This window comes from Phodopus roborovskii, unplaced genomic scaffold, assembly GCF_943737965.1.
Source record: "Phodopus roborovskii unplaced genomic scaffold, PHOROB, whole genome shotgun sequence".
Lineage (NCBI taxonomy): Eukaryota > Metazoa > Chordata > Mammalia > Rodentia > Cricetidae > Phodopus > Phodopus roborovskii.
The window spans coordinates 17641667-17667214 of record NW_026126567.1 but is presented as its reverse complement, the minus strand read 5'-3'; the positions used below and the strand labels follow the sequence as shown (position 1 = coordinate 17667214).

Below are 25548 nucleotides of genomic sequence, written 5' to 3'. Positions count from 1 at the left end.
TCAGGGAGTGGTGTAGTGTGACTCTGCAGAGGGTCAGGGAGGTGGTGGGGTGTGGCTCTGCAGAGGGTCAGGGTGGGGTGTGACTCTGCAGAGGGTTGGGTGTGACTCTGCAGAGGGCTGAGTGTCTTCTGCTTGGCTCTGTCAGCTGGGTCCGTTGGCTGTGTGGATAAGGGGGCTCCTAGAGTATACAGACGTACATCATTGTAGCTACTCTAAGGCTTGTTTCCTGCCTTTGGTAGTGCATTACAGGGGATACAATGACCTTCCTGGGGATACAATGACCATGGAAACTTTTAAAGGGTTTAAAAGGCTATGCAGCTAGTGTTAATATAGTTGGAATTGTGTGTGTATGGGCCTTTGTTCTGGATACATAACTGTATGTTTCTAAGTTTTGCAACCAATAAGAAAAAACTAGCAAAAAGAAAACTTTGAAATAAATACAATGTCTATCATGTCACACAGGACAAATGAAAACAAACATGGAACATTTTCAAGAGGAAAAACGGAAAATATGTATGACGTAGGATACAATTATGAGTGAAATATATTGGGTGAGGAACTTTTGTAAGACTTTATATTACAAGGCACTGGATAGATGGTTCAATGGTTAAGGACATGTATTGCTCTTCCAGAGTTCAGTTCCCAGTGCCTAGGCTAACTCCACCTCCAGGGGACACTATGCTTCTGGCATCTATGTGCACAAAGCTGTTCACCACCCTCCACTGAATTAAACATAATAAAAAAAATCTCCAAAAAGAGAATTTATATTACATAGCTCAAGAGTTTTAAAGTCCAGTCATATTAGATTTAAAATTAAGATATTTGGATAAAGAGTATTTCATTATACTGTTTCCAAATTATAACAACAATGGGGTGATTTCGTGTGGAAAAAAAATCAAAATAAATAAAAGATAAGAATCTAGCTCTTTGGGGTACAGAGGAGAAAAGCAGAAAGGTGCAGCCTGAGGGTGAGCAGAACTATGGACCACATGGGAAAACGTGGTCTCTAATCTAATGACTGACTTTTAATCACAAGCAGATAGCAGTTTAATACCCAGAGTTGTAGAAATAGATTATTCTTGAGAATACTTCCTAGGCTTTCTTTTTCTCATTCGAGACCACATCTTTGCATTTAATTCATCCGTAGACTATCCCTGCAGGGCACATCTCTCTAATCATGCCCATGTAGTGACAGGAAAACGGAATTAACCCACTTGGGAAACAGACATCCTTTGCTGTGTCTTTCTCAGTGCTCCCTGGGGCACATTTTGTCATCATCGTTGCTGCATGATCCTGAGCAGTCCCTGAAGTCACACACCGTGACTTCTGTCTTTGCGCTACTAGTGACAAGCCTGTACCTGGTCTAAGGCTGCACACAGAGGAAATCTGAGTAAACAATGATTAACATGCAGAATGCACACCAAGCAGCACCCAGCACCTTCTACAGATCAGGGGCTGCAGATGCCAAAACCAAATCTCAGAAGGTGCACAGGACCCAGAGCTCTGTGCGTTAGCTGCAGAGGCCTCGCTTTCCTGAGTGGCACCCACGCTTACCGGGAAGTGTGGCCTCTGAACATTCCCGGGGTTCTAGCAGATGACACTACACCAGGAACTAACCGGACACAGACACATAAATGCAGAATAAACAAGCCCCCAACCTGAACAATGGCTGTTTGTAAGACTGCTTTGCAAATACCTGTGGGGATTTGTGAGAGCGCCAGCTGTACTGGTGACTATGGAGACTCGCCAGCAGAATATTCTCATCAGTGTCCACCTGGCCAAACCGCAGTGTCTCCTGTGTGTCATTACAGATCACAAAGTGGCTGAAGACCAACTCCTCCACCTCAGGGCATTTGTTCTGGAAGAAAAAGAATATGAAAGCCAATGTGTGTATCAGATTAATTGCAAGATGTTTGGCAGCTGTCTGCCCAGTGGCCATTGCTACAACACACAAATGTTAAAAGGACCTGTTGTCATTAGCTCTGGTATACAGAATAGTCTATACTTTCAGGATAGGCACAACAAAAATACCTTAAAGACATCATATGTTCCAGGAATGTGTTTCAATTTATACTCCTACAAAATAAATGATACACATAGGAGAGGAAAAGAACAATGGGATCCCACAAACATTTAACATTTCTTAAAATGAATTACCATGCTATAAAGAGTGCTGTACTGGATTGTGCACATTTCTGAGCAAAGAACCAGAGGCTAGAGTTACCATGTTCCCAGCCCTCCAAACTCTACAATCAAGGCCAATTACCAAAGCCACAGTTTGTACCCCACAGAAAGTAAGGATCATTTAGGTTCCTACAACCCTGGGATCCTTAAGTGGGAGGGAGGAAGGGTCTGTGTGTGTGTGTGTGTGTGTGTGTGTGTGTGTGTGTGTGTATAAATTTGCTCAGGGAGAGATATAAATAAAACCATAACTTTCCCTCTATTGTTAAGAGGCCGAACATACAAAACAGATCAAATCCAGGATCCATTTAAAGGCCACGTTGCAGTTTTTAAGAGGAATGTGAATTGAAAAAGTTCCCAGTATCTGCTTCATTCAACAAATAGCCCAGTAGCTAATATGCTCCATTAAACAGCGAAGGCATCTGATTAGTAATAGGTTCCTATGCTGATACCTGTTTCTCAGCCCAAAGGAGTCCCTACTGGCTGCTGTGACATCAAAACACTGGCTGCCACTGCCTTTACCACCCAGCTTGTGGTTTAAAAACCAGTTGAATGCTTTTTGGGAAACAAAAAGTACCACTGAGAAAAGTTACCACCTTGAGGACATAAGAAAGTTCCTAGGTAGTTTCTGGTCCACTAAAGAATGCCATGCCCTACAGTTTGCTTCTTTACTCAGGGGAGGGAAGTGAAGAGTGTGGTAACTCAGAAGCAGGATGACACAAGGGATTGGGAAGCACGAAGCACAAGGAGTGTGTGGATGAACGTCGGTGGTACCCAGCCATCCAGAGACCAGACCCACAACTCCATCAGCAAAGAACTGTGGGAAACAGAACCCAATGCCAGCCACGCAGAATACTCCCAAGGTGTGTGTTCTATAGTTTGGGTTAGTAAGGGGACCTTAACCGGACTCATTCTTTCAGATGCCCTCAGAGACCACCAACACCACCACTGTCACTACCAATACTACCACTACCACAACCACAACCACTGTTACACTAACACCATCATCACTACCACACCATCAATCACCACTACCACCATTAACACTACTACTACTGCTACAGTTACTTCTTTCTTCCTCCTCTTCCTCTTCTTTTTCAACCATCTATCCATTCTTGCTTAACCTCCTAATTATGGTGTAGACCATGGCTTGACAGGCACAATAATCTGGCTGTGATCCAAATACTTGCAACCGTTAATGCTCTCCGTTGTGGCTTTTACCATTAGTCCCGAGCGGAAACCACACCTGCTGTTGGGTTTCACATGTCAGCTTTTCCTATTTCAAGTCTCCATTTTCTAAGGGCACTCTGGTTCTGCCTGCCTATCCATGCCCTGTCTCACTGTTGGCTGTTCAGTTCATTAGACCATCAGGTGCTTTAGACAGGCTCAGAATCATAGCTTCACAGAGTGAAACAAATGCAGCATAGACAAAAGTCACACCCCTTAAACTGTAGTATTCTACCACATAGGTTCCTGTGTATAAAGCCAGGAGCTTTCTGTGACCCTCCCACAGCCCAACCAGATCTCCCTGTTTGATGTTGACACAACACCATGGTTCAGCTGGGATGATTTGTTAGTTTGTCTGCTACCAGATGCTACACTGCCTATGGGAAGGGACAGGACCTGGATCTTTTACAACTTTACTTCCAATACTCATCATAATTCCTGACACTTGAGTACTCAATAAGCATTTAGGAAACAAACATCAAAAACAAGGCGGTGTTTGTTTTCCGACGAACCACACCCTAGCAAGTTTAAACTGCCAGTTTTATGCTCATTTGGAAGGTATTTTTTTTTTCTTTTCTTTTTAGCAATCTTTCTCTCTGAATATTCCAGCTCTTTTCTTACTATTTAGGCTGCTCTACCCAATCCTACTTAATGTATTTATCTAAAAGCTTTAATCAAACCTGAATCACAGTGTGTGATTCGTTCTGATGAGATTTTTCCACTTGGTATTATATAATCAAAATAAACGGCTCTCCTTGTAAACATTTCTTCCTCCTTTTCATTCAAGAGTACGAACATGAAGGCAAGGGTATGGCTGCAATTCCCACTCAGTTACGCATCCTGAGGTTAAAATTAAGTTTTCATAACGAATTGGGATCAATCTCAACATGGAGGTTAAGTTACCAGCTGGAGGTTGAAAAATCATATCTCTCCTCCTCATCCCTAAAAACTGATGAAGGTTTTAGGGGGAAAATGTAAATCATAGAACACAAAGGGGCTGTTTACATCTTTCTAAAGAATACTTGAGGGCCTTGGGAAAGTGTTTCTCAACTGCTCCTTCACCTATGGAATTACTGTAACAATGATAAGCTTCAGCATTTCTTGGGATGCTTTAGATTCTGTCATTTAAAAATGTGTATATTAATTTATGTGACATCATCTTCACTAAGTCCCAGAATGCTTGCAAGGATTTGTAGTTAAAAGACAGCTCATTCATATTTCAAGTTCATGTCATGTTGAACAGGAATCTGCACAGTAGAGATGGCGTTTGGAATAAGGGAGACAAACAAGTGTGACCTTCATTTAAAAGCTGACACAGAGAGCAAAAGAAAGTGGTTTTCAGTACCATCTCATTTGACACACACGCACACACCTGGGAGGCGGGGGGCGGGGGGGGGGGGAGGGAGACGCACTCTATGACCACAGAAAGCAGAGACCCGATGGAAAGGTCTGTTAATTTTGAACTTACGACCTGAAGATGAAGGGCAACTTGTTTCATGCCTGATAATAAGCTGATTTTAAAAAGTAGATGGAGAACCAAAATCTCTTGTTCTACTTATTAAATTCATTTCTCATTGTCAATAACTATACTATATGTCAGGATTATTAAACATACACTAAAATTAAAGTTTTAGAATAAACTTCTTTCTAAAGACAACGAGCTACATTCAGAACAGAAATAATGAATGTTAATAGGCCTCTATCAGCCCATTTCAAAGCCGAATGTCCTCTGATTTCAAAGTAGTATACTTTCATATTTACTTTAGAATACACAGGGCTCAACGCCTACCACACTAAAACTTGGTGGCAAGTACCCTTGACATGGGAGGAAACAAGAAAATTACAGCAACAATTACAGAAGCATATCCTCTTGTGGCTCATGTTAACATTGCCAAATCCCTGTGTAAATCAGAACCAACAATTCACAGAGTGTACCTGTCAGCAATCTGCTGGGTGACACATGGCTCTGCTTAATGGAATATTCCTGCAAGGCACTGTGTTAGCCGTCAGTCATTTGGAGTCTGATGTGGTTTCAAACATTTAAATATTTATGTACCATATTTTATTTATGTGTATAGCTGTGTCTAGGAGAATAATTTTTTCTCTGGGAGAAAACTGATATTTTGAAGGCTGTTTTGCAGTAGTAGCTACATGCGAGTCTTCTTATAAAGCTCTGATACCAAGGCAAAAATATCCTCAGTTTAAATGCCCTATCAAGAATTCCATTTTCTACGTTTGTTTTTTATTAAATGCATTGTTCAAAATATGAAAAAAAAAACCCCTAGAAATTGGAGCTATGGAAGTTTTTTTCACGTTGCTATTTGAACCAGCTGCAAAGATTTAGATCACACTAGCTCTTATTTTACGCATGTCCTTTGCAACAAGAAAACCATGGAATGCCCTTAAAAAAGACTTAAAATGTAAACCAGATGTGTTATCTTCTTTCCTTTTGCTATTGTAGTACCATGTCAAGCAATTAATTCCTTAGTCTTGTGTAGGTCTTCATGAGTCTAAAATGAACATTACATTTTATTTTTATAAAACTAACTCTCATAAACATTTTAAGTTAGAGAATTTAAATTTAGAACTATTTATTTTATAAAATCATTTTCATAAAGACACTCAAGTTATTCCCATAAAAATTCTCTCACGTTCTCTTCCTTGTCCCCAGGAAACTTGTATAGAAGCTGGTCTCTCCCAGCACATACTAGCAATTAGTACCTGCCACTGGAAGAGGTCAGTGCAGGAGAAAGACCCATCCTGGAAGCCAGCTCTACAAGTGTTTGGAACATGCACAAAATGGGGACAAATGTCTCAGCCCACATGTGAGGGCAACACAATGTAGCAATGCAAATTAACACAAGAGTAGAAGTTACTTATTGTTGCATCTCTGGATATATTATCCTCCAAACACTGTGTGGGACTATTTCCATCCTGCCAGACACTGGCAAGTTCTCCATTTTAAATATGCATTCAGCTTTGGTTTATATGTCTTCCTGGTTTTTTTTTTTTTGATATGAATAATTTCTTATAAAAACATAAGAATAATTATAAAAGTTACTGTAATTCTCTATGAATATAAGAATATTTTAGGGAGTCAAAAAGGCAGGATGTCAACAAAGGGAAAGGCTAGATGCTCTATTTCCAGGTTCTACCCCGCGTGCATTCATGCTTTCGTCTAAGAATCTGGATGGCTTCCTGTAAGTCCTTCATTTCTGCAATGAGCATCCAGACACTCCAGTGCATACCGAAGCTGAAGCTCCTGTTAAATAAAGCCACAGCACTTTGAGAAAAATTCCTGGGGAGCTGTTACTTTCCACCCAGATTAAGTGGATGGGCGTGATCTCTGATGTGTGTGGACCCTCACGCACCAAAGTTTTCTAAAGACAACACTTGTACCACTTTACCTAAACAAAGAAGGCCGGCAAACAGTGATGCCCATCCAATTCTTCATTCTTTCACTTTCTGGTGTGTATTTAACTTACAATTACAAATGACCACACGAGTGTATGATAACAGATCACACGTGGTTAGATTGCAAACTGTTCTGGAATGTCCATACCTGCTGCCAAGCTTGAATCGCAGTGTTTAGGGAATGAACCGCATGCTGCCCAAAGTTCACAAGCACAGAGTCCATGATCACAGTGCCGTCGAGCACCTTCTGCTCTCCGTCATTGGAGAGTGCCATCTGCCCAGAGATGCCGAAGGGCTTCACCACACTTTGCATTGTGACGTTCCTGTACTCCAGAAGTTTGCAGCCCACCTGAGATGAGATCCGGATCTCATGGCAGACAGAGTCACTGTTCCACTGGCGAAGATACAGGTTTGGTTCTTTGAAGGAAATAACCATGTACTCTAGTTCAGATGGCACGTTTCTATCGGAAATGAAGGGCTGTAGGTGCTGTGGTGAAGCTTTTAAGAAAACAAGACAAACAGCAATCAGGATGTGTCAATCCTTCAAGGAGGCAAATGCGGTGACTTTTAAATGACTCACTTTGTTCCTGAATTTTGTGTTTGGCATTCATAAATTTAAAGAAGATATTAAAAACTTTGAAATACCATCTGACAATTGCAAATATATTGTTTTGTTCAATCAAATCTCTTAAATGTACATTTCTCGAAGGTTATTTTCACCTTTACAGATAAAATTTTTGGTCACAGAGGAGACAACCACCCAAATGTCTAAGCAGCAAAGACACAACTTGGGAGAAGGCAGTTAAATGGTATTCTTGCTGAGAAGGCAAGGTGCTCAACAGCAGCTATGTCCAGCTTTAATCGCCCCCTTTTCCATGACATGAAGGTTGAAAACCTAAATCCTAAATCAAACTGTATTAACCAGAAAAGCATTGTCACTGAACACAATGCATGGGAAATAATTATCCAAGTAACACTGGGAATTTATAGCAGCCTACCTTTGCCAAGTGGGGGAAACTTATTCATACTCTTTTTAAATGTGTAAAAAAAATGTGTCTTGTAATTTAATGGGAATGTACCCATCCTTTACAGAACAGGCACCTTGAACTCAGGTGATTAAACACCGGGTACTGTTGGGATCTATTTCCCACTAATGTAGGATACAGACTATAAAACATGTCTGTCTTTTAAAAAATATCATAATTGGAATAACAGTAAGATCAGCAGTTAAAAAAATTCCTTGAAAGTTCTCTCTGGAAACACGTCAAAACATGTCACTACAATGCCACTCAGTGGGGAGTAGGGGTTACACCTGTTGTTTCAGATCAGTTTTAGAGTAACCTTGCTGCTGCCTGTAAGGTGAGGCACTGTGTGGGGTCACTTAGTACCAGGGTACTATTAAGTAGATGTTCTCTGGTGCTGAAGTGAGGCATACCTGTGCCAAGCTGGTCCAAATGATGGCAAAGATGCAACTCCAGGTGAGCGAACTGGAAGGACATGCAAAGAGACGGGACAAACCAGGGCGTGAAGCAGGAGTCAACTCTGGTGCAAACAGCCAGGGCTGTTGGGGTCACCAGTGGCTCGCAGGTGCTTTGAGAACCAGACTCACTTGCAGAGCTGTGGGAACAAAAGAGGCTCAGTGACCTTCATTTCCTGATACCACAGAAGCATAGCGTCTTTCTACAAGGCCTTCAAAACATGAACTAAAAGATTATCTAGTTTGAAAATCAAGCAGTTCAAGCAGTAATTCATAAGTTAATTCAACCTGGCCAAGTCTTAGGTGTGAAAACAGTAATTACATTTACTTCTTGAGTATCAGATGAGATACTGTATACAAACTACAATAAAGTCTAGCATTTAACCATAGAACTGCCCACCCCTCCCCCTTCCCCAGGCAAAACAAAGCACAAACTGAGCACACAGTCTCGCAGTTATTCTTGGACTCCAGGTCCTACACTGGCATTGGCCCCTGTGGGCACCATTTCCACCTCCACCCTGCTCTGTCCATCCCGGAAGAATACTAAATGGATTAGCACATGTGCACCATCAGCCCAGAGTTTTCAGTGTGAACTGATGGACAGTGACTACCCTGGAGCGTGCACGGAAGGAGTACACAGCGAAGGACAAATTCCTGCTGAGCTCAATCACCAGCAGAAAGGAATTAGCAAAAGGCTTCAACAGGACACATCCATCCCAGGGATAGAAGCAAAGAGTCAGGGCTAGATGCAGGGAAGAGAGAAGGAAAGGTTTTCCTCTGTAAGTCCTGAATTATGCCAGTGACTAGAAATGGGTGACAAGCAGTTTCTAATGTGAAGAGTAATATTTGAATGGCTCATCAAATTCTCAGATTAAAGGTCTTTCTCAAAGCCAACCCCCAACTGGTGGCCCAGGTCTTTCTTAAATCACTGAGAGGATTATGGTAAGAAAATCTCTAGTTGTAAGAGTGCTCTAGTTTGGTTCACATTTTGATTCTGTGACAGAGACATCAGCACTAACCATAAAATACCTGTTTACATGCAAGTTTTTGTTGTTTTGGTGCTGGAAAGAGAACCTAGGGCCTTGTATATGCTAGGCACACTCTATCATGGGACTATAGCCTGGCCCTTGTATGTTAGACACACTCTACCATGGGACTACAGCCTGGCCCTTGTATGTTAGACACACTCTACCATGGGACTACAGCCCGGCCCTTGTATGTTAGACACACTCTACCATGGAACTACAGCCCAGACCTTGTATGTTAGACACACTCTACCATGGGACTACAGCCCGGCCCTTGTATGTTAGACACACTCTACCATGGAACTACAGCCCGGCCTTTGTATGTTAGACACACTCTACCAGGGAACTACAGCCCAGACCTTGTATGTTAGACACACTCTACCAGGGAACTACAGCCCAGACCTTGTATGTTAAGCACACTCTACCATGGGACTACAGCCCAGACCTTGCATGGAATGTTGATACATTTTCAAAGGATTGATGTTTTCCTTCTAGAAATCGCATAAAATGTATTCATATTCCTTTTTGGAAAATATTTTAATGGTGATTTATTTTTTTCCTTTGTCCTTTTTATTGCTTGTTTTGCTTAGCACTTAAAAAAAAAAAAAAACAAGTAAAAACTTGAACTCAGTGTTCAACTGCCAAAGAAAAAGTAACAGCAGGCCATCTACTTAGGACTTGAATGAAATTGTTAAGTGCTAACTGGCGCAAAATAGTCATGGCTTTGCAGATATGAGCTCATATCCTAAAACTCTTTCAGTCAGGGCCTCCGAACCAACTGTGACTCACAGCGCCATGTTTTGGGTTGACACATAGAGTACTCACGAGTTCTCAGGAACCTGAGACTATCCAAACGGGATATGGGGAGTGAGAGGCTAGCACTGAGTGGCTGTGCTGTACTTATTTTGGGCAGTGACACTTGAGTTACCCTTGGTTTCATCCATCAAAATGTACAGGGTAAGGGTTTAGTGAGTGACTTTTATTTCTTTGCTCTGAAAACTTGTACAGGAACAAAAAACAAAACAAAACAAATCTTCAAAAAAAAAAAAAAAAAAAAAAAAAAAAACTAAGCTAAGGAAGTGACTGAAGGTGTATGGCCTCTGGGCTATGAAACTTGAAAACAGTAAAACCAGGTACCTCGACTTTGCTTAGAGGTACTCGGTGGTCCGCATCATCAGTTAAGAATGCTAGGGTGGGAGGTGGAAAACATCTCATGTCCCTTTCCAGAATCCAAGCAGAGAGCAACAGACATGTTACCTCCCAAACTATTGCCAGCAGTTCCAATGTGGCCATGCAAATATGGGACAGGGATGTTCTTTCCAACACACCTAAAATCATGATTGTATTTTAAAAGAAAATGAACAGAAATCAAACAGGAACTTTTGATATATTTTTTCATTTTAAGGCAACCTTAATACTAGTAAATTCACAAACATGTTAACTTAATAATAACCCAACCCTAATTATCTAAGGTGCACATTGCAAACATACAAATGTCCTTCCCATATATCATGCCCATTCATCATGGTTTTGGAAACAGGAGAATAGAGTCCTCTTAAACTTCAAGTCAGTAAGTGTTTCTCTATAGATAACTTTATGAAAATTTATAGAAAATGGTCTTTACTTGCTAACTCACAAGAAAAGACCTTCACATCTTCATTTTGCTACAATCTCTATACTAAAATGTAGAAAAACTGAACTATTCAAACACTGAAAAGTTATAAAAGTTCCTTTATTTTTGATTCCTGGGAGCACTGCCATAATTACAGGCCAATATACCTGGTGTAAGGAAAAGAGAGAAGTAGACAGAGCTAAGGCAGACGGAGGCCTCAGGAGCGCACCTCATTATGGCAGTCCTGAACAAGAAAGGCTTTCTGCTTAAGCTGCAGTGACATTTCTGGCTGTGGCAGGCTTTCTATGGTTCCTCTAATGTGTTTAGGAGACTGTCCCAAAGTAGCTTGCAGCTTTCCTGACAATTCCACTCTCTCTCCTGCTGAGAACTGTAGCCCTCTCTGCTCTTCTTTAAAACCTTCTGCACTTCAGTCACCAGATCCAAAGTCACCATCATAGGGACCACCTGAGTTTTCTCAACCAACAGTGTCCCCACAAAGCGACCCTGATTTGATTGCACTTGTCCATGGTAACTTCAAACATCATTATAGTTTCCACCAGCACCATAGTTACCGCCACCAAAATTCTTCCTTCATTGTAACCAGCATATCCTCCTGTACCAGTTCTTACCACCCTGGTTTCCATGCTGGCCCACCACCATAACTTCCTCTATTACTATAACCAGGACAACTACCAGTTAATTTTATCTAGTATCTACCACCACAACCTCTACTACTATAACCAGGACCACCAGCACAGTTTCTGCCATCACCTCTAAAACCATTATATCCACTATCATCAACTCTGTAACTATCTCTGCTGCCACAGCCTCCTCTTCTGCTGAATGTTACTCCATGACCCACATCCATGACTGTTTGTGCTCCAGCAGACTACATCTCTGGGTTAGAAAGGGCCATTTTCACTTTCCAAATGACAATTTTATCAACCATAGCGTGACCACCAAAAGTTATAAAAGCAAATCTCATTTCCCTCCCTATTCTGCTTGTCTCCCATAACTTCTACAGTTTCAATCTTGCCACATTTTTTTTGAGGCAGTCCCTCAAATTATATTCTTCTGTCTCCAAATCTAATACCATTGGCAAACATTTCTTCACTCCTCAGTGGGCAGTGGACTCTGCAGAAACCTCCTCTTTGGTTGCTCTGCATACTCATTGCCCTTACATGATAGAGTCCACTTTGCTGCCTCCACCTCAGCAACGCAAGTGCAAGTCACAGCACTAAGGCTCCGGAACATCTGAGACTCTCTCGAAGTCTCACACAGTCTCTAACTGTGTCCTTCCAGAGCTCAGAGCAGAGCATCTCCTCAGCTGCTCAGCTTCCTTTGGCTCATGGGCCTTCATTTGGAGACCTGACTTGCTTTTTCCCAGCTTGAGTTCAATATTAATAGTGATTTATTATGTTGAAATTTAAACCAGTTATAATTAAGTTTCATTAATACCAATTTGAACTTGGGAAGGTATTCATCCCAAACAATTCAAAATAAGATTAATTGCAAAATATTAGATCATGTGAAAATTCCCCAGCAAGGACCAAAGGTCTGTGATTGCAATGTCAACAGCTCGATGGAAAAGAGCCTGAGTTTGACTGGCTGCATGCATCTCCATCCTCTGAGGACTTCACACTTTGACAGCGCCAAACTCACCCCAATAGGAACTTTTATGAATGCCTTGGAGGCAGAGGAACTGACCTTGTCCAGAGAACTTTCCATGGCCAAAATGCATTATTCCATAATTAAAATCAAGAAATTGTTTCTAACATGATACTATTAATGAAACAGCTTTAAGCGATTAGCTTAACTGTCTCCAGCGTATTCTCTGAAGTCTCCTGGTTTATGATGAGGTAACCCCCATTTTGAGAAAGCAATCTTCCTCTACAACCACTAAACCCCTGGAGGCTCAGTGCTCTTTTATTCTTTGTAAAATCAGGACCTTACTTCTCACATATATTTTCACTGACAATATGTTACTAGGTGCAAGGTAATTATTTTTAAAGAGCCTAGATAACCTGGAAGTAGAATATAAAAAATATTATGAAACATACACCGTAGTCAGTGAAAGAGACTGTGAGGCTATAGACTAAAATACTAACCAGAGTTACTTCAGTGTAATTGCTTCAATAAGCACAGATTATTAATGCAAATAAATACTTTGAGAAGAAAGATCATTTGCCACTATTTACAACAAAAGTAGAAAGCAGCACAACGTGCTGTGTTGTGATGATTATATATGTGCAGAATCAAAGTTACATACACAAAACAAAGCGACACTTGATCTGAGAAGTACTGGAGTGGGGGATGTCTTCCTTCCATTAGTGTTTGGATGTTATCCCAGAAGAAAAGGAAGGGCGTGGACAAGCACTAAGGCAGAAAGCACTAAGGCTAACCCACGAGGAGGACTGAAGTAAGACCCTGGGAGGACAGTTCGGCAGCTCCTCACTGCACACACAGTTCACGGCTGGTAGAGATGTCATTCTCTTGTTTCCAAAACCATGATGAATGGGCGGGATATATGGGAAGGACATTTGTATGTTTGCAATGTGCACCTTAGATAATTAGGGTTGGGGTATTAAATTAACATGTTTGTGAATTTAATAGTATTAAGATTACCTTAAAATGAAAAAGAATTATATGAAAAGTTCCTGTTTGATTTCTGTTCATTTTCTTTCAAAATACAATCATGATTTTAGGTGTGTTGGAAAGAACATCCCTGTTCCTTTTACTGCCCCAGGTCTATCTTCATCATACCAATTACTACATCCAGAGCCTATTAAGCTATTTTCTCTATATTTTTGAGTTCAGGATGATGGATTGTTTTGTTTGACTGACTTTATTTTAATTTTACATTTAGGCAACAAGTTCTTTCATGAGGTTTCTCAGACTGTATTATGAGTAAAACCCAGACTGTCAAACAGCAGAACTGAGCTTTTCTTTGTTTTTCGTCTCTAATTCAGGCACATGGCTGTTAGCTATCCACTACGGCTAGGTAAAGAGGCATGGTAAAGAGCGATGTGTGCTACTGTTCTCTAGTGCAACACGACTGGCTTTCTCAGCTGCCTCTGTGTGAGTTACCTTTGGTCATCTGTTGCATTCTGATTGTTGTTCAGGACAATTCTCCACAGATCTGATGACACCAGTTTCTTCTGGTCACGCACAAGATTGACATCTGGCAACTGCAGTTCACAGACTTTGCTTTCAGACAGGCTGAATTCTCGAAATGCAACAAAAACCTTCTGGAGTTCATCCCAGTATTCTAAACTACATGGGACCTATAGGAAAATAAAGAAAAAAAAATGAGAAGTTATAAATGAGAAACTATGGGGCTGGAGGGATAGTTCAGTGCTCTAGCAGAGGATACAGGCTTTATCTCCAGCACCAACATGGCAGCTCACAACCGTCTGTAACTTCACCCCTTTCTGACCTTTGAGGGTACACATGCACATGATGCATAGATACACATGTAGGCAAAACAACCAGACACATAAAATAAATGAGATTAAGAAATAATAAAATTAAAACTATACTCTGTACTCTCTGAAATGCAAATTAAACCCTCAGAGAAGTTATGACCTTACCATGTGATAAGAACATAAAGATCTATCCAGATGCAGAGAGGGAGGACAAGACCAGGCTACAGAAACCCAGAGACAGCTGACTTGAACAAGGGGTGCTAATGGGCCCCCAGACTCATAGTTGGGAATCCAGCATTGGACTGACTCAGGCCTCCTGAACGTGGGTCTCAGTTAGAAGGCCTGGGCAGTCTAAGGGACCCCTGACATTGGAACCAGGATTTATCCCTGGTGCACAAAAGGACCTTGCAGGCACATCCCCTATGGAGGGATACTCCCTTAGCAAGAAACAGGAGGGAGGGCCTAGTCCCTACTCCAAATGACTTGACAGATTTAGATGACCCCTCCGGGAAGGCCTCACCCTACATGTGGACTGTCTGTGTGAGGAATGGGATGGGAGGGGGTCGGGGGCGTGGGAGGTGGAAGAGAGGGAGGGAGGGGGAACTGGGATCGATATGTAAAATAAAAAAAAATACATTAAAAAAGGAGATAAAGATCTAAAAGAATGTTGTAGGATATACCCTTTTCAGTTAAATTAACCTTGTTACTTTAGAAGACTCATTAAAAGTCACTCAATAGTAAAAATACCCATAGGTAATGGAGAACAAATTCTATACATATTTTCCTAAAACTACCATATTCAAAAGCTAAGGCCTGAGTGAAGATACAAACAGATTAAAGGGAATGAACAGCAGAGCAGTGTGCGGCTGGTACCGATGAAGGAAGATCACACTTGCAGACACGCAGTGTAAAGATGGAAAATGGAAATGTAAGGACAAACCCAAATGAGACCCCACATCATTGCTCTAACAAAAGTAAATACAGGATCAAACCAGTAAAGACCACAGAGCGAAAGCATAAGAGAAAAGAAAGCTTCTACATTTCGATTATGAAACAGCCAAGTATTGCTAGGTACACAACAAAATTCAGCAATCAGGCAAAAAACATCATTGGTAACAGTCAAATACGAAAAGAGCAGACAGGGAAAGACAGGTAAGACCCAATGAGAGATCAGGTGCTCTTTGTTCGGACAGGAGAGAGCTCTTATAGGCCAAGCATATGGAAGAACACATGTGTGTCTTAAAGACACACACTACTCTAGCTCCACAACCTCAGCTGTACCCAGTGTCCACTGCAGAACAGCATCCCCAGGCCTTCTGCATAGCCCGTGTTAGAAAGCAAGGGGAACCAACACAAATGTGAAGATGCTCACACTGTCTGCCGGGCTGTCCACTAGTGTGATGCTAACCCAGCCTTTGGTTTCTGACTTAGGAGTTGGATGTGATCCATAGCACCCATGAAACACCCAGTTTGCACAGGCTAAAGCACTGATCTCAACAGTAACTACTTCACAGAACAAATAAAACTAGCCATAGACATGAAAAGCTGCCAAACTTTAGTAATATTCAAGAAAGTCTAATTTAAGCAAATATGTAACAATGAAACAATGTATTCATTAATCTAGCAGCTTAAGAAGATTGACTGTTCCAGTTTTTTGCATAGATATGTGGGAAAAACATTCCTAGACATTATGAATTAAGTGCTTATTTCTTTTAGTTTATTTCTAAGGCTATTTTACTTGATGGAGGATGTTCTTCTGTATAAATGCTTCTATTATTGGTTGATAATAAAAGACTGATTGGCCCGGCAGACAGACAGACAGGGCTAGGGAAAAGGAGAACGCTGGGGAGAGAGGCAGAGGTCGAGATGCCATGCTGCAGATGCCATGCTACAGGAGGAGGAGTAACATGCTGGCTTACCGGTAAGCCACAGCCTAGTGGCAATACATAGATTAACAGATATGAGTTAATAATTTAGAGACAGCTAGCCAATAAGAAGCCCAACCCATCAACCAACATAATTCATAATTAATACAGCGTCCATGTGTTCATTTGGGGCTGAAGCAGTGGGACCTGGCAGGATAAGAACCGCCAGCAACACTTACTGCAATGTAAGAGAGCATATATATGTACATGCGTGTCTCTGTTATGTATATTATGTGTTTGCAAATGTATTTCAACAGTATTATTAGGAAAAGTGGAAACAACTCAAATATCTATGTTGTAAATTTACAGAGTAGATTAGTTACAAAGACCAAACTGAGTAACAAGTATCCATATACACAGAAGATACATGGATGTGTTAGTAAACTGAAAATTTTAGTTTTAGAATGATAACATGTGGGTTAACCCTATTTGTCTTAAAAAAAAAAAAAGTGCTGGACTAAGATGTGTCTCCTCTCTTGCAAGCATTCCCAGTTGCCATCCGCAGAGCTGGCGCTGACTCTTGTGTCATCTCTATTCCGAGTCCATGTCTCTAGCATACTTCTTAACTCTATAAACTATCCCAGACTCAGACGGAAAAAAGGATAACGTACTTTACAATTTGTTTTTCATATTTAAAGCAGTTTTGAGGTCATAATAAGCTAAAAAAACCAAACAAACAAAAAACAACAAAAACAACAACAACAAAAAACCTCCAAAACCTTCCTAAGTAAACCTTTCCTTCCTTAATGAGTATGTTTAATCCTTTAGCAGGAACATGCTTTTACTTCTGCCTACAATGAAGTTCAGGAACACACACACACACACACACACACACACACACACAGAACGGAGATCAGCATCAATTGTCTCCCTCACTGGCTGGTCATCGGGGTTCCTCTCATCTCTGCCTTCCAGCACAGAGATTATAGGTGAAGGCTGCTACACTGGCTTTTCAGGTCCTGAGGCTTAGACAGTGTCTTAGGGTTACTATTGCTGTGATGAAACACCATGATCAAAAGAAATTTGGGGAGGTTTATTTGTTTTACACTTTCACATTGTAGGCTGTCACTGAGGGAAGTCAGGACAAGAACTCACACAGGGCAGGAACCTAGAGACAGGTGCTGATGCAGAGGCTATGGAGGGGTGTTGATTAATGGCTTGTTCCCCATGGCTTCCTCAGCCTGTTTTCTTATGGAGCTCAGGACCAGCAGCCCAGGAATGGCACTACCCACAATGGGCTGGGCCCTCCCCCATCAATCACTAAGAGAATGCCCTACAGACGGATCTTATGGGGACATTTTCTCAAATGATGTTGTATTCTTTCGGATAACTCTAGCTTGGGTCAAGTTGACATGAAACTGACCAGCACAGGCAGCAAGTACTTGATGCACTGAGTCACCTCTCAAGCCCCACACTGATGTATCTTGAGTACGTATGTGTGAGGAGGGTGATGGTGGATGAAGAAAAGAAGTTAAAGTGCATGAGTACACTGAAACAGATGCATGTGTTTGGAGAACTTAAAAGCAATATATTCACGGTGTCCAGTGCAAGCTACTGCTTCTTGGAATTCTGCTAGTTAGGCATGGTTGTGTGTGTATGTAATCTCTGCCCAGGTGGAGTGGAGGAGGGACAATTGGAAGCTCAACACTATCCTAAGCTATGCAAGTACGCAGGGAGTTTGAGGCCAACCTGTGCTAATAGAACAAAGCAAAAACACAAAGGAAATCACAAATAAAAAGGAAATAAATTCTCTTGTCTTGTTCCCCATAGCAAGCTTTTCTATGGCAAGCTTTTCTATGGTCTCTTTGGGTCATTATTTCTACATTCTCTCATGTTAGAATACCAATTTTTTTACTGTCTCATGTTTAAATCCTTCCCATCTATCAAAGCCCAAATCAAATGCTACCTTTCAACTCCAAAGATAGAAAATTCTCTCCCTTTTCTGAATGCCAATAGTTGTGTGTGTATGTGTGTGTGTGTGTGTGTGTGTGTGTGTGTGTGTGTGTGAATCTGTTTCATAGCTCTTATCAAGCATGTCATGTTACAGTTATCTCTATACATGACATTCTCTCTGATAGACACATTCCTTGAGGGAATGATTTCCATTTGGCCAAGCACCTGGCAAGAGTATACAGCACATGTCCAGAGAGTTGCTGAGTGAGTGCATAAAAAATTCATATGTGGATGAGCAGACCTTTACACACTGAACTGCTTTGGGTGACTCAGGCCTTATCAATTTCCTGCAAAGGGGCATGGGAGACAAAAGCATGCACTCTGCAGCCAGAGCTGTCAGGATTTAAATCCCAGCTCCACTTGCTATGGGTTCTTGGGCAAACTGGTTTTTTTAACATTAGCTCCTCTGAAAGGAGGATCATGATGTAACTACTCTCATACAATTTTGTAAGAATGAAATGAGGCAAAATAATTCATCAGCATATAGTAAGCCCTTATAGAATGTTAGCATGTAGTTATTTACTCCTGTCCAAAGAACCCCAGATGCCTGAATGTCATTGCCATCAGGTGAGCTGTAAGTTATGCTTGTTAGATCTTTATACAACTCTTTGTATGAGCATTCTGCCTGTAGCATGCACTAGGTACCCCAAATGACCACAGAGACCAGAGGAGGGTATCAGAATCTCTGGAACTGGAGACAAACTGGTTGTGAGCCTCCATGTGGATTCTGGAAGTGAACACTGACTTTCCACGAGAGCAGGTGCTTTTGACCCTTGAGACATCTCTGTAGCTCTTTTTTAGTTTTTTTTCCATGTTGGGCTGAAGCTTCACAAACAAAATCAACCTTGAACTCGGACATTAAGGAACACCACACCATAGCTCCATATGCCTTTTCTGCTGCACAAGCACCAACCATGGTCCTCCACACACACTGACTCAAGAAACCAAAGTTCCTCAACTCCTCTCTGGGCAGCTAGTGAGCATGCTCTTTGGATCAAGGGCTTCATAATTAGGGGCAGAAGAAATGTGAGGTAAATATGAGGTATGCAGATGAAACCTTAGAAAGAGGTTCAAGAACCTTGGTGGAGCACTGGGGGAGTTTAGAAAGGCATAAAAATATACTTAGTGTGTTCCATAATACTAATAATGGAATGTAAAATTCTGTATTATCTTGGTGGAGAAGTTTCCATAGTGAACAGGGTTAAAAATTGCTTCTGGCCCTGTATCAGAAATTCTACATCTAAGTAAACACACAATAACTAATGAACACTGGCTATCATACTGAAAATTAGAAGGGAAAAAAAACACCACCAGTAAGTTTTAATGGAATTAGTACCTGATTTAAGACAGTCTAAGCTGGTGACAGTGTGGGAAGCCATTAGGCCATTCAGAAGCAGTGAAAGCCATCTGTCTCAACCCTGGGGACGGAGGGAAGAGAACCAGGGGAGTTTAAAAAAAATGAGGAAAGTCAAAGAAAAACTTTGAGTTCACAACTTGTTGGGGGCTGACTCTACAGTTAACATTCCTCAACTGGAACATTCCAAACTACTCAGAAAATTCTGGAAACAACAGAAAACTGCTATAGAAATAGCCTCCACTGCAAAATAGGAAACTCCTATAGAAATAGGTTTCACTACATGCCAGTCACGTGCTTGTCAAGATTTTTCAGTTACATATCTTTATTGCTTAATGGAGGGCATTAGTAAATTTACGTGAAGCCATGTAAGTTATATGCTTATGTACATGTTTACAAGAGTTAAGGATATATTTTACTTCAGTGTCATACACTTTGGTTTTGGACATAAGGAAACCAAGACAGAGCTGACCAGAAAGCTTCCTTCCTATTGGCCAGTTCTCTTCAGGTCAGAGGCGCTATTCAGGGAGCTAAGGGAGAAAAAGTCACCAACAGTCTCACCTGTCTATGAAAGCCACAATAAGGATCTGCCAGGTAAGATGTCCTTGGTGTCACGGTGTCACGAGTGTCCTGGGGGTAACCCACTGCTTTAGGACTGGATTTGAGTCTGCTCCACAGGAGCTCATACTTGGTCAATGGCCTGTGACTGGGGAGGTGTTGAGGGGCAGACCTACTTTCATTAATACTGTCCTGTGGAATGTTCATTCTGTCAAACTGCCTTCTGAATACTCATGTTTACATACATGCTGTACTTAGCCCTTCAGAGAAGCTTCTCCCTGTGGTAACTGTGATTAGTTCAAAAACTCAACTGGGCAAAGAGCTGAGAACAAGTGATGCTGAACTGCTCAGTCCTGAAGTGAGTATCTACAGAGCAGATATCTGTGGAGCAGGAGATGGGAGGAATCTAAGGGCCAGGGGATGGAGAGATGTACATGGTAAGGTTTGTACTCATGAACTCTGTGTGGCTATGGTTACCTGTACATGGCCTACACAAGGTGGGGGCCGTCAGCATCTAATCACTGGAGGAGGGCCTCTGGCCGTGAATGACTGCAGGGTAAGAGGTGCCATTTTTGTCAAAGGGATAGCCACCGATAAGTAGTCCACTCTCCAGTAAAGAATCTCTTATCCATGTTTATATAAGCTACCGTAATTAAGCTCAGTGGATCACAGGCCAAATGAAGACATCAAGAAGGAGATGCTCTGGGAACAGGACAGGTTTCATCATGAAGGGAAGGTAACATGGAAGTGGAGGTGTGGGGGTGTGGACACAGGGACCCCATGACTAAAGTTCACTGTGTACATGTATGTCAAAGTCATTTTTTAACAGAAAAAGATTAGAGATGCTTTTGCCTTCTTTAAAAACAAAACAAACTAAAAACCAGATGTATTTGCCACTAAAACTAAAGCTACTACAGTATGAGTATTTTAAAAATAAATTTATTCAGTGTTCCAAATACACACTGAACAATTCATTGATAAGAAAATATTTCATACATGATCATCTTTGTATTATCATTTCATCCTCACATTCTAAACAGAAAACCTCACTAAGTGTTCCGTGTGGGGGAAATCCCGGTCCTGCCTGGGCACCTCTGGAGGTTCCTTGCCTCGGAATGTCACATCAGGGCTTTTTTATCTTATTTTTATCACACATACACGCACGCACACACGCATGTGCGTACACACACGCACACACGCACGTGCACTTCTCTCCTTTCATCCTATAAGTCCTTCCGGTATACATTATGGCTTCCAGTTTTGTTTTTACGGGGTTCCTGAGTGTGCAAACACTCGAGTGTGTCTCTGCATCTGTTTGATTTCTTGTGGCTTCCTTGGGCTCTTCCCCTTCTGTTTTTGTCCTGTTCTGATGTGCTAAGTTTTGTTTTATCCAACTATATTATATTTTATTATTATCCCTTAGGCGCCTCTTTTTTTTTTTTTCTTCATTTCAAAGACTAAAATGGAGAGGATCCAGATGGGAGGGGGGTGGGGTGGGGAAGAACTGGGAGGAAAAGAGGGAGAGAAAACCATAATCAGCGTATATTACGTGAAGGGCAAAATCTACTTTTCTCAATAAAAGGAAAAAAAGCTTGGTCTTTGCAAATAAACCACAGTTCTTGGGCAACTAAATGGATGTAAGCCACAATTCCCTAATTTGCAAAATGAGGCTAATGAAACATATAATATTTTAAAGGCAAAGTAAGAATTCCAATTTATCCTAATGTTCTTTGGAAGATATAGAAATGATGCAGTAAAATTCATATTTCTAAAAGATGCTAGGTATTATAGAAAATGGATTTAAGAGGTAAGTATAGAGGGAAGGCAGCCAACTAGGAGATTTATGCTAGAGAAGTTAGGATATGGAGTAGCCTGAAAGACTCCTGGGACATAATAATCAACCTTATTGACTGATCAGACATGAGCGAGTGACAATGTTAAGGTTGCTGGCCTGAGCAGTTGTGCGCATGCTGATCTCATCTACTGGGAAGGGTAAGATCAGCTTGTCTCTGGAGAGGGTACTGTGGTCTGTGTGGGGTAGAGCTCATTTGTAGACAAGCTGAGTTGGAAGTACCAAGCAGCCATTCCAATAGAAATAGCCAGTAAGGAGCTGTCTGTTCCAGGGAGCGTAAGGGCAATTAACTGCTCACACACAACTTATTACAGGGTTGTCCTGCATTACCCGTCCATCAGGAGCATGTAATATAAGGGTGGCAACTAGTGAGGTTTGGGGTACTTGTCTGCAAGAGGGTATGTTTAATGATGGGTTAGGAATACAGACTGGTTAAAAGAGAGTGTATAGACACAGTAGGCTGGTAGGAAAAAACACAAGACTGGACATAGGGCTTCATAATGAGCTAGGAGTGGGAGGATGTTGTCGGGTCATCAGGCTGCAGGGCTATGAGATGCTGATGGAGATCAGGATGCTGGATTAACTGGCATGGAAGGCAGCAAAGTTTTGGGAGATGACAAGATCCAGGGCTTGTATGAAGGAGTGAGGAGGCAGAGAGAGTGAGGGGGAACCCTGGGGAGATGAGACAGAAGCGGAAGTCAATGATGCCATTTGTGTAAATGCTGATAGCATTGAAGTAAAAGGCTGGGAGCTGTGGACAAGGGACTTCTGAGAATGAGAAACAGTGCTTAAAAGTCCCTGAAAGTAACAACAAAGAGGGCAAAGAGGATGCAATCAGATGAAATGCGTCTTTAAGAAATAGGAGTCTGACTGGAGGGCAGAGATGGATAGATACCATTCAGTATTTAGACAGGAAAGGATAAACCTCACAGTTTGGATAGTGACTAGGGAGGAGGAAAACAAAGTTGCAATTGAGCCATGACATAGAAGAGACAGGATCAATGGCTGTGGTTTTAAAAGGAGCCATCACTATTCCTTCAGGCTTTTTTTGCATCCCATGTATTCTTGGTTGAATATTCTTAAAGAACTATAACTGCTCATGGGCTCGTATATTGTATATCCCTAGCAAGGGTTACAAATGATTTAATACAGCTGGGGCGTAGCTCTTGCTTAGTATGAGAGAGGCCCTGGTTTAGCCTCCTGTTCTATCCCTACCCCACATTAATGGGCAGAGACAGTTGGTGAAGAGGAAACAATGTCGGTTTTAATTTTGTCTTACTCTAAAAACATCCATTATGTACTAGTCCTTTCATTTGGACCATTTTGGCATCAGACAACTTTGCTTTCAGCTCACTTATCTTCCTTTGTCTTTCAGTTAGAAGCTAACGTCACCTGGCTAGTTTCTAGATAAGTAGTGACATAATAAAGCTAAAAATCGAACATGGACATATTGTTCTTACAGCTTCATATGGTAGCAATTAATTATCCCCAAGGAAGAGCTGGCCATGCTTTGTGTGATCTATTTAAAATAATTTTAGTATGAGCTTTTAGGTTTTAAAGAGACCATGTGAATGATTTTTGGTTATGTATCTATAACCGAGGATTTATTACTAATGCCTGTGCTGAATAACTTGAAAGAAAGATGACTATTCCAAGAAAGTTTGGTTGCCAAAAAATAGTTGAGAAAGCCTGGCTATCGAGTACTGAGTCATGGGAACTGGGGACAAGCAGACTGGTTTCACTGGAAGACATTCCATAAGGAACACATGGTACATGTCAAAAGACTGTCAAGATTATATATTTTTATTACATTTTGTTTTCCTATTCACTATTTGACAGGATCTAAAAAATTAGCCAGCCATACATAATAAACTGCACTCTAAGCATATGTGGCCTTTGCATATGAATATATTTCAGGCTGTATATCTGCCAGTTGGTAAAAGCACATCTATTTATGCATTTAAAATGGTATTCCACAATTTGTTTCCACTTGATGGCTAATTTGGGAAGATCTGCATGTGTATTGGCCATTTAAAAATATTTTTGGTACAAAGACTATTTTGGCACTTAATTTATTTTTATTACTCACGAGTGCTGCCAACACTCTTAGCAGTTACAACTGCCCGTCTGTCCTCACGATGCTGAAGAGAGGTGATCACCCCTTTGTAGGCTCAGTCCCACCACAGCACCGAGGTGAGGGGGGCACATCTGTGCTGCCAGGTAGACAGGTCACACTTAGAGAGCCAAGACCATGACCCTGCCTCGGTTGTCCTTTCCTTTGTCCTACCACAAAACAAGGGATGCTTGAAGGCCACGCAGGATTGGTTGGTGAACACAAAAGCATTTTCATTATTGACTCAGCTGTTGACTTGGTTACTTTCCTTGCTCCTTCCTACACACTAGCCTTCCCAGGACGTCTGGTCAGCTGATGATCACAACGGAGGAAAAGATTCTCCTTCCTGTGAGCGTGTGCATGTGGGTGCCTGTACATGTGTGTATGTGTGTGTACATGTGAGTACATGCTTGAGAGAGAGAGAGAGTGTGTGTGTGTGTGCGTGCATGTATGAGCATGCATGTGTGTAGGTGTGCCATGGTAAGAATGTGGAGGTCAGAGGACCATGCTCAGGCTGTCGGGCCTGTGCAAACATGCCTCCACCCACTAAGCCACTTGGCGGCTCAGTGAGGAAAACATGTCTATTCTACAGATAAGTTAGCTGTGGCTGGTAAAGGTTAGGGAAGTTCCACAGACGTACATAGTCAGTGGCTATAAAAACTATGTCCTTTCATTATTTAAAAAAGAAAAACAGACTATTTTTATGTGATTTACACTTTACATCGTTTCAGAATTCCACACATACATATACTTTGATCAAATCCACTCTCAGTCTCTCCTCTCCCAGATTTCCCTCTCCACTCCATGTGTGTTTGCTCCCCTAAACTTACAGAATGCACTTAGTGCTGTCTATCTGTACATGGGGACAGGGGGAAATGGGGAGCCCTTCATGGCCGTAGTCCTGAGGAAAACTGACTCCCCCTCCCAAATAGCCATCAATGAGTTTTGACTACCTTTTCAGTTGAAGACATTTCATGAGCCCCTCCCCGTCCATGCTGGGTTTGGCTGGTTGTGTCCATGTGCAGGTCTTGTGTGTGTAGTCATTGCCAAGTGAGTTCTTTTAAAAAGGAGATTGTGTTGGAACAAAAGGAATGTAGCTATCACACACGTTCAACCTTGCCATTTCCCTCGGGATTTACCCTTTAGTTGGGCAGTTTTGGTTTAAAGTATTCCTTCAGCACTTTGAATGTATTCTCCTGACGTCCAGCTCCCTGGCATCAGCTGAGAAAGCAGATGGAAATCTCACCGGCTGTCTATATATGTCATAAGCTGCTTCCAGAATATTTGCTATGTCTCCCTGACAAAGTCTGGCTATATTTGAGTTTATGCAGTGGGAGTTCAGCGAGCCCCTGGGTGTGCAAGGCTTGTGTCAAAGTGCCCTTCCTCACAGCAGCTACCCGTGCTTCGCCTTCTCTCTGCCCTGGAACTCCCA

The 25548-nt window shown here is 41.6% G+C and overlaps 1 protein-coding gene across 1 annotated transcript in view; it reads right to left on the bottom strand.

Annotated features, from left to right (window-relative positions):
- Positions 1-25548, bottom strand: part of Vps13b (vacuolar protein sorting 13 homolog B) — a 408041-nt gene that overhangs the window by 68537 nt on the left and 313956 nt on the right. The window contains exons 40-43 of the mRNA XM_051202586.1: positions 14024-14220; positions 8258-8439; positions 6971-7320; positions 1697-1858 (exon numbers count right to left, since the gene is read on the bottom strand). Coding sequence (XP_051058543.1) covers positions 1697-1858; positions 6971-7320; positions 8258-8439; positions 14024-14220 — 891 coding nt within the window. The remainder of the gene's footprint in view (positions 1-1696; positions 1859-6970; positions 7321-8257; positions 8440-14023; positions 14221-25548) is intronic.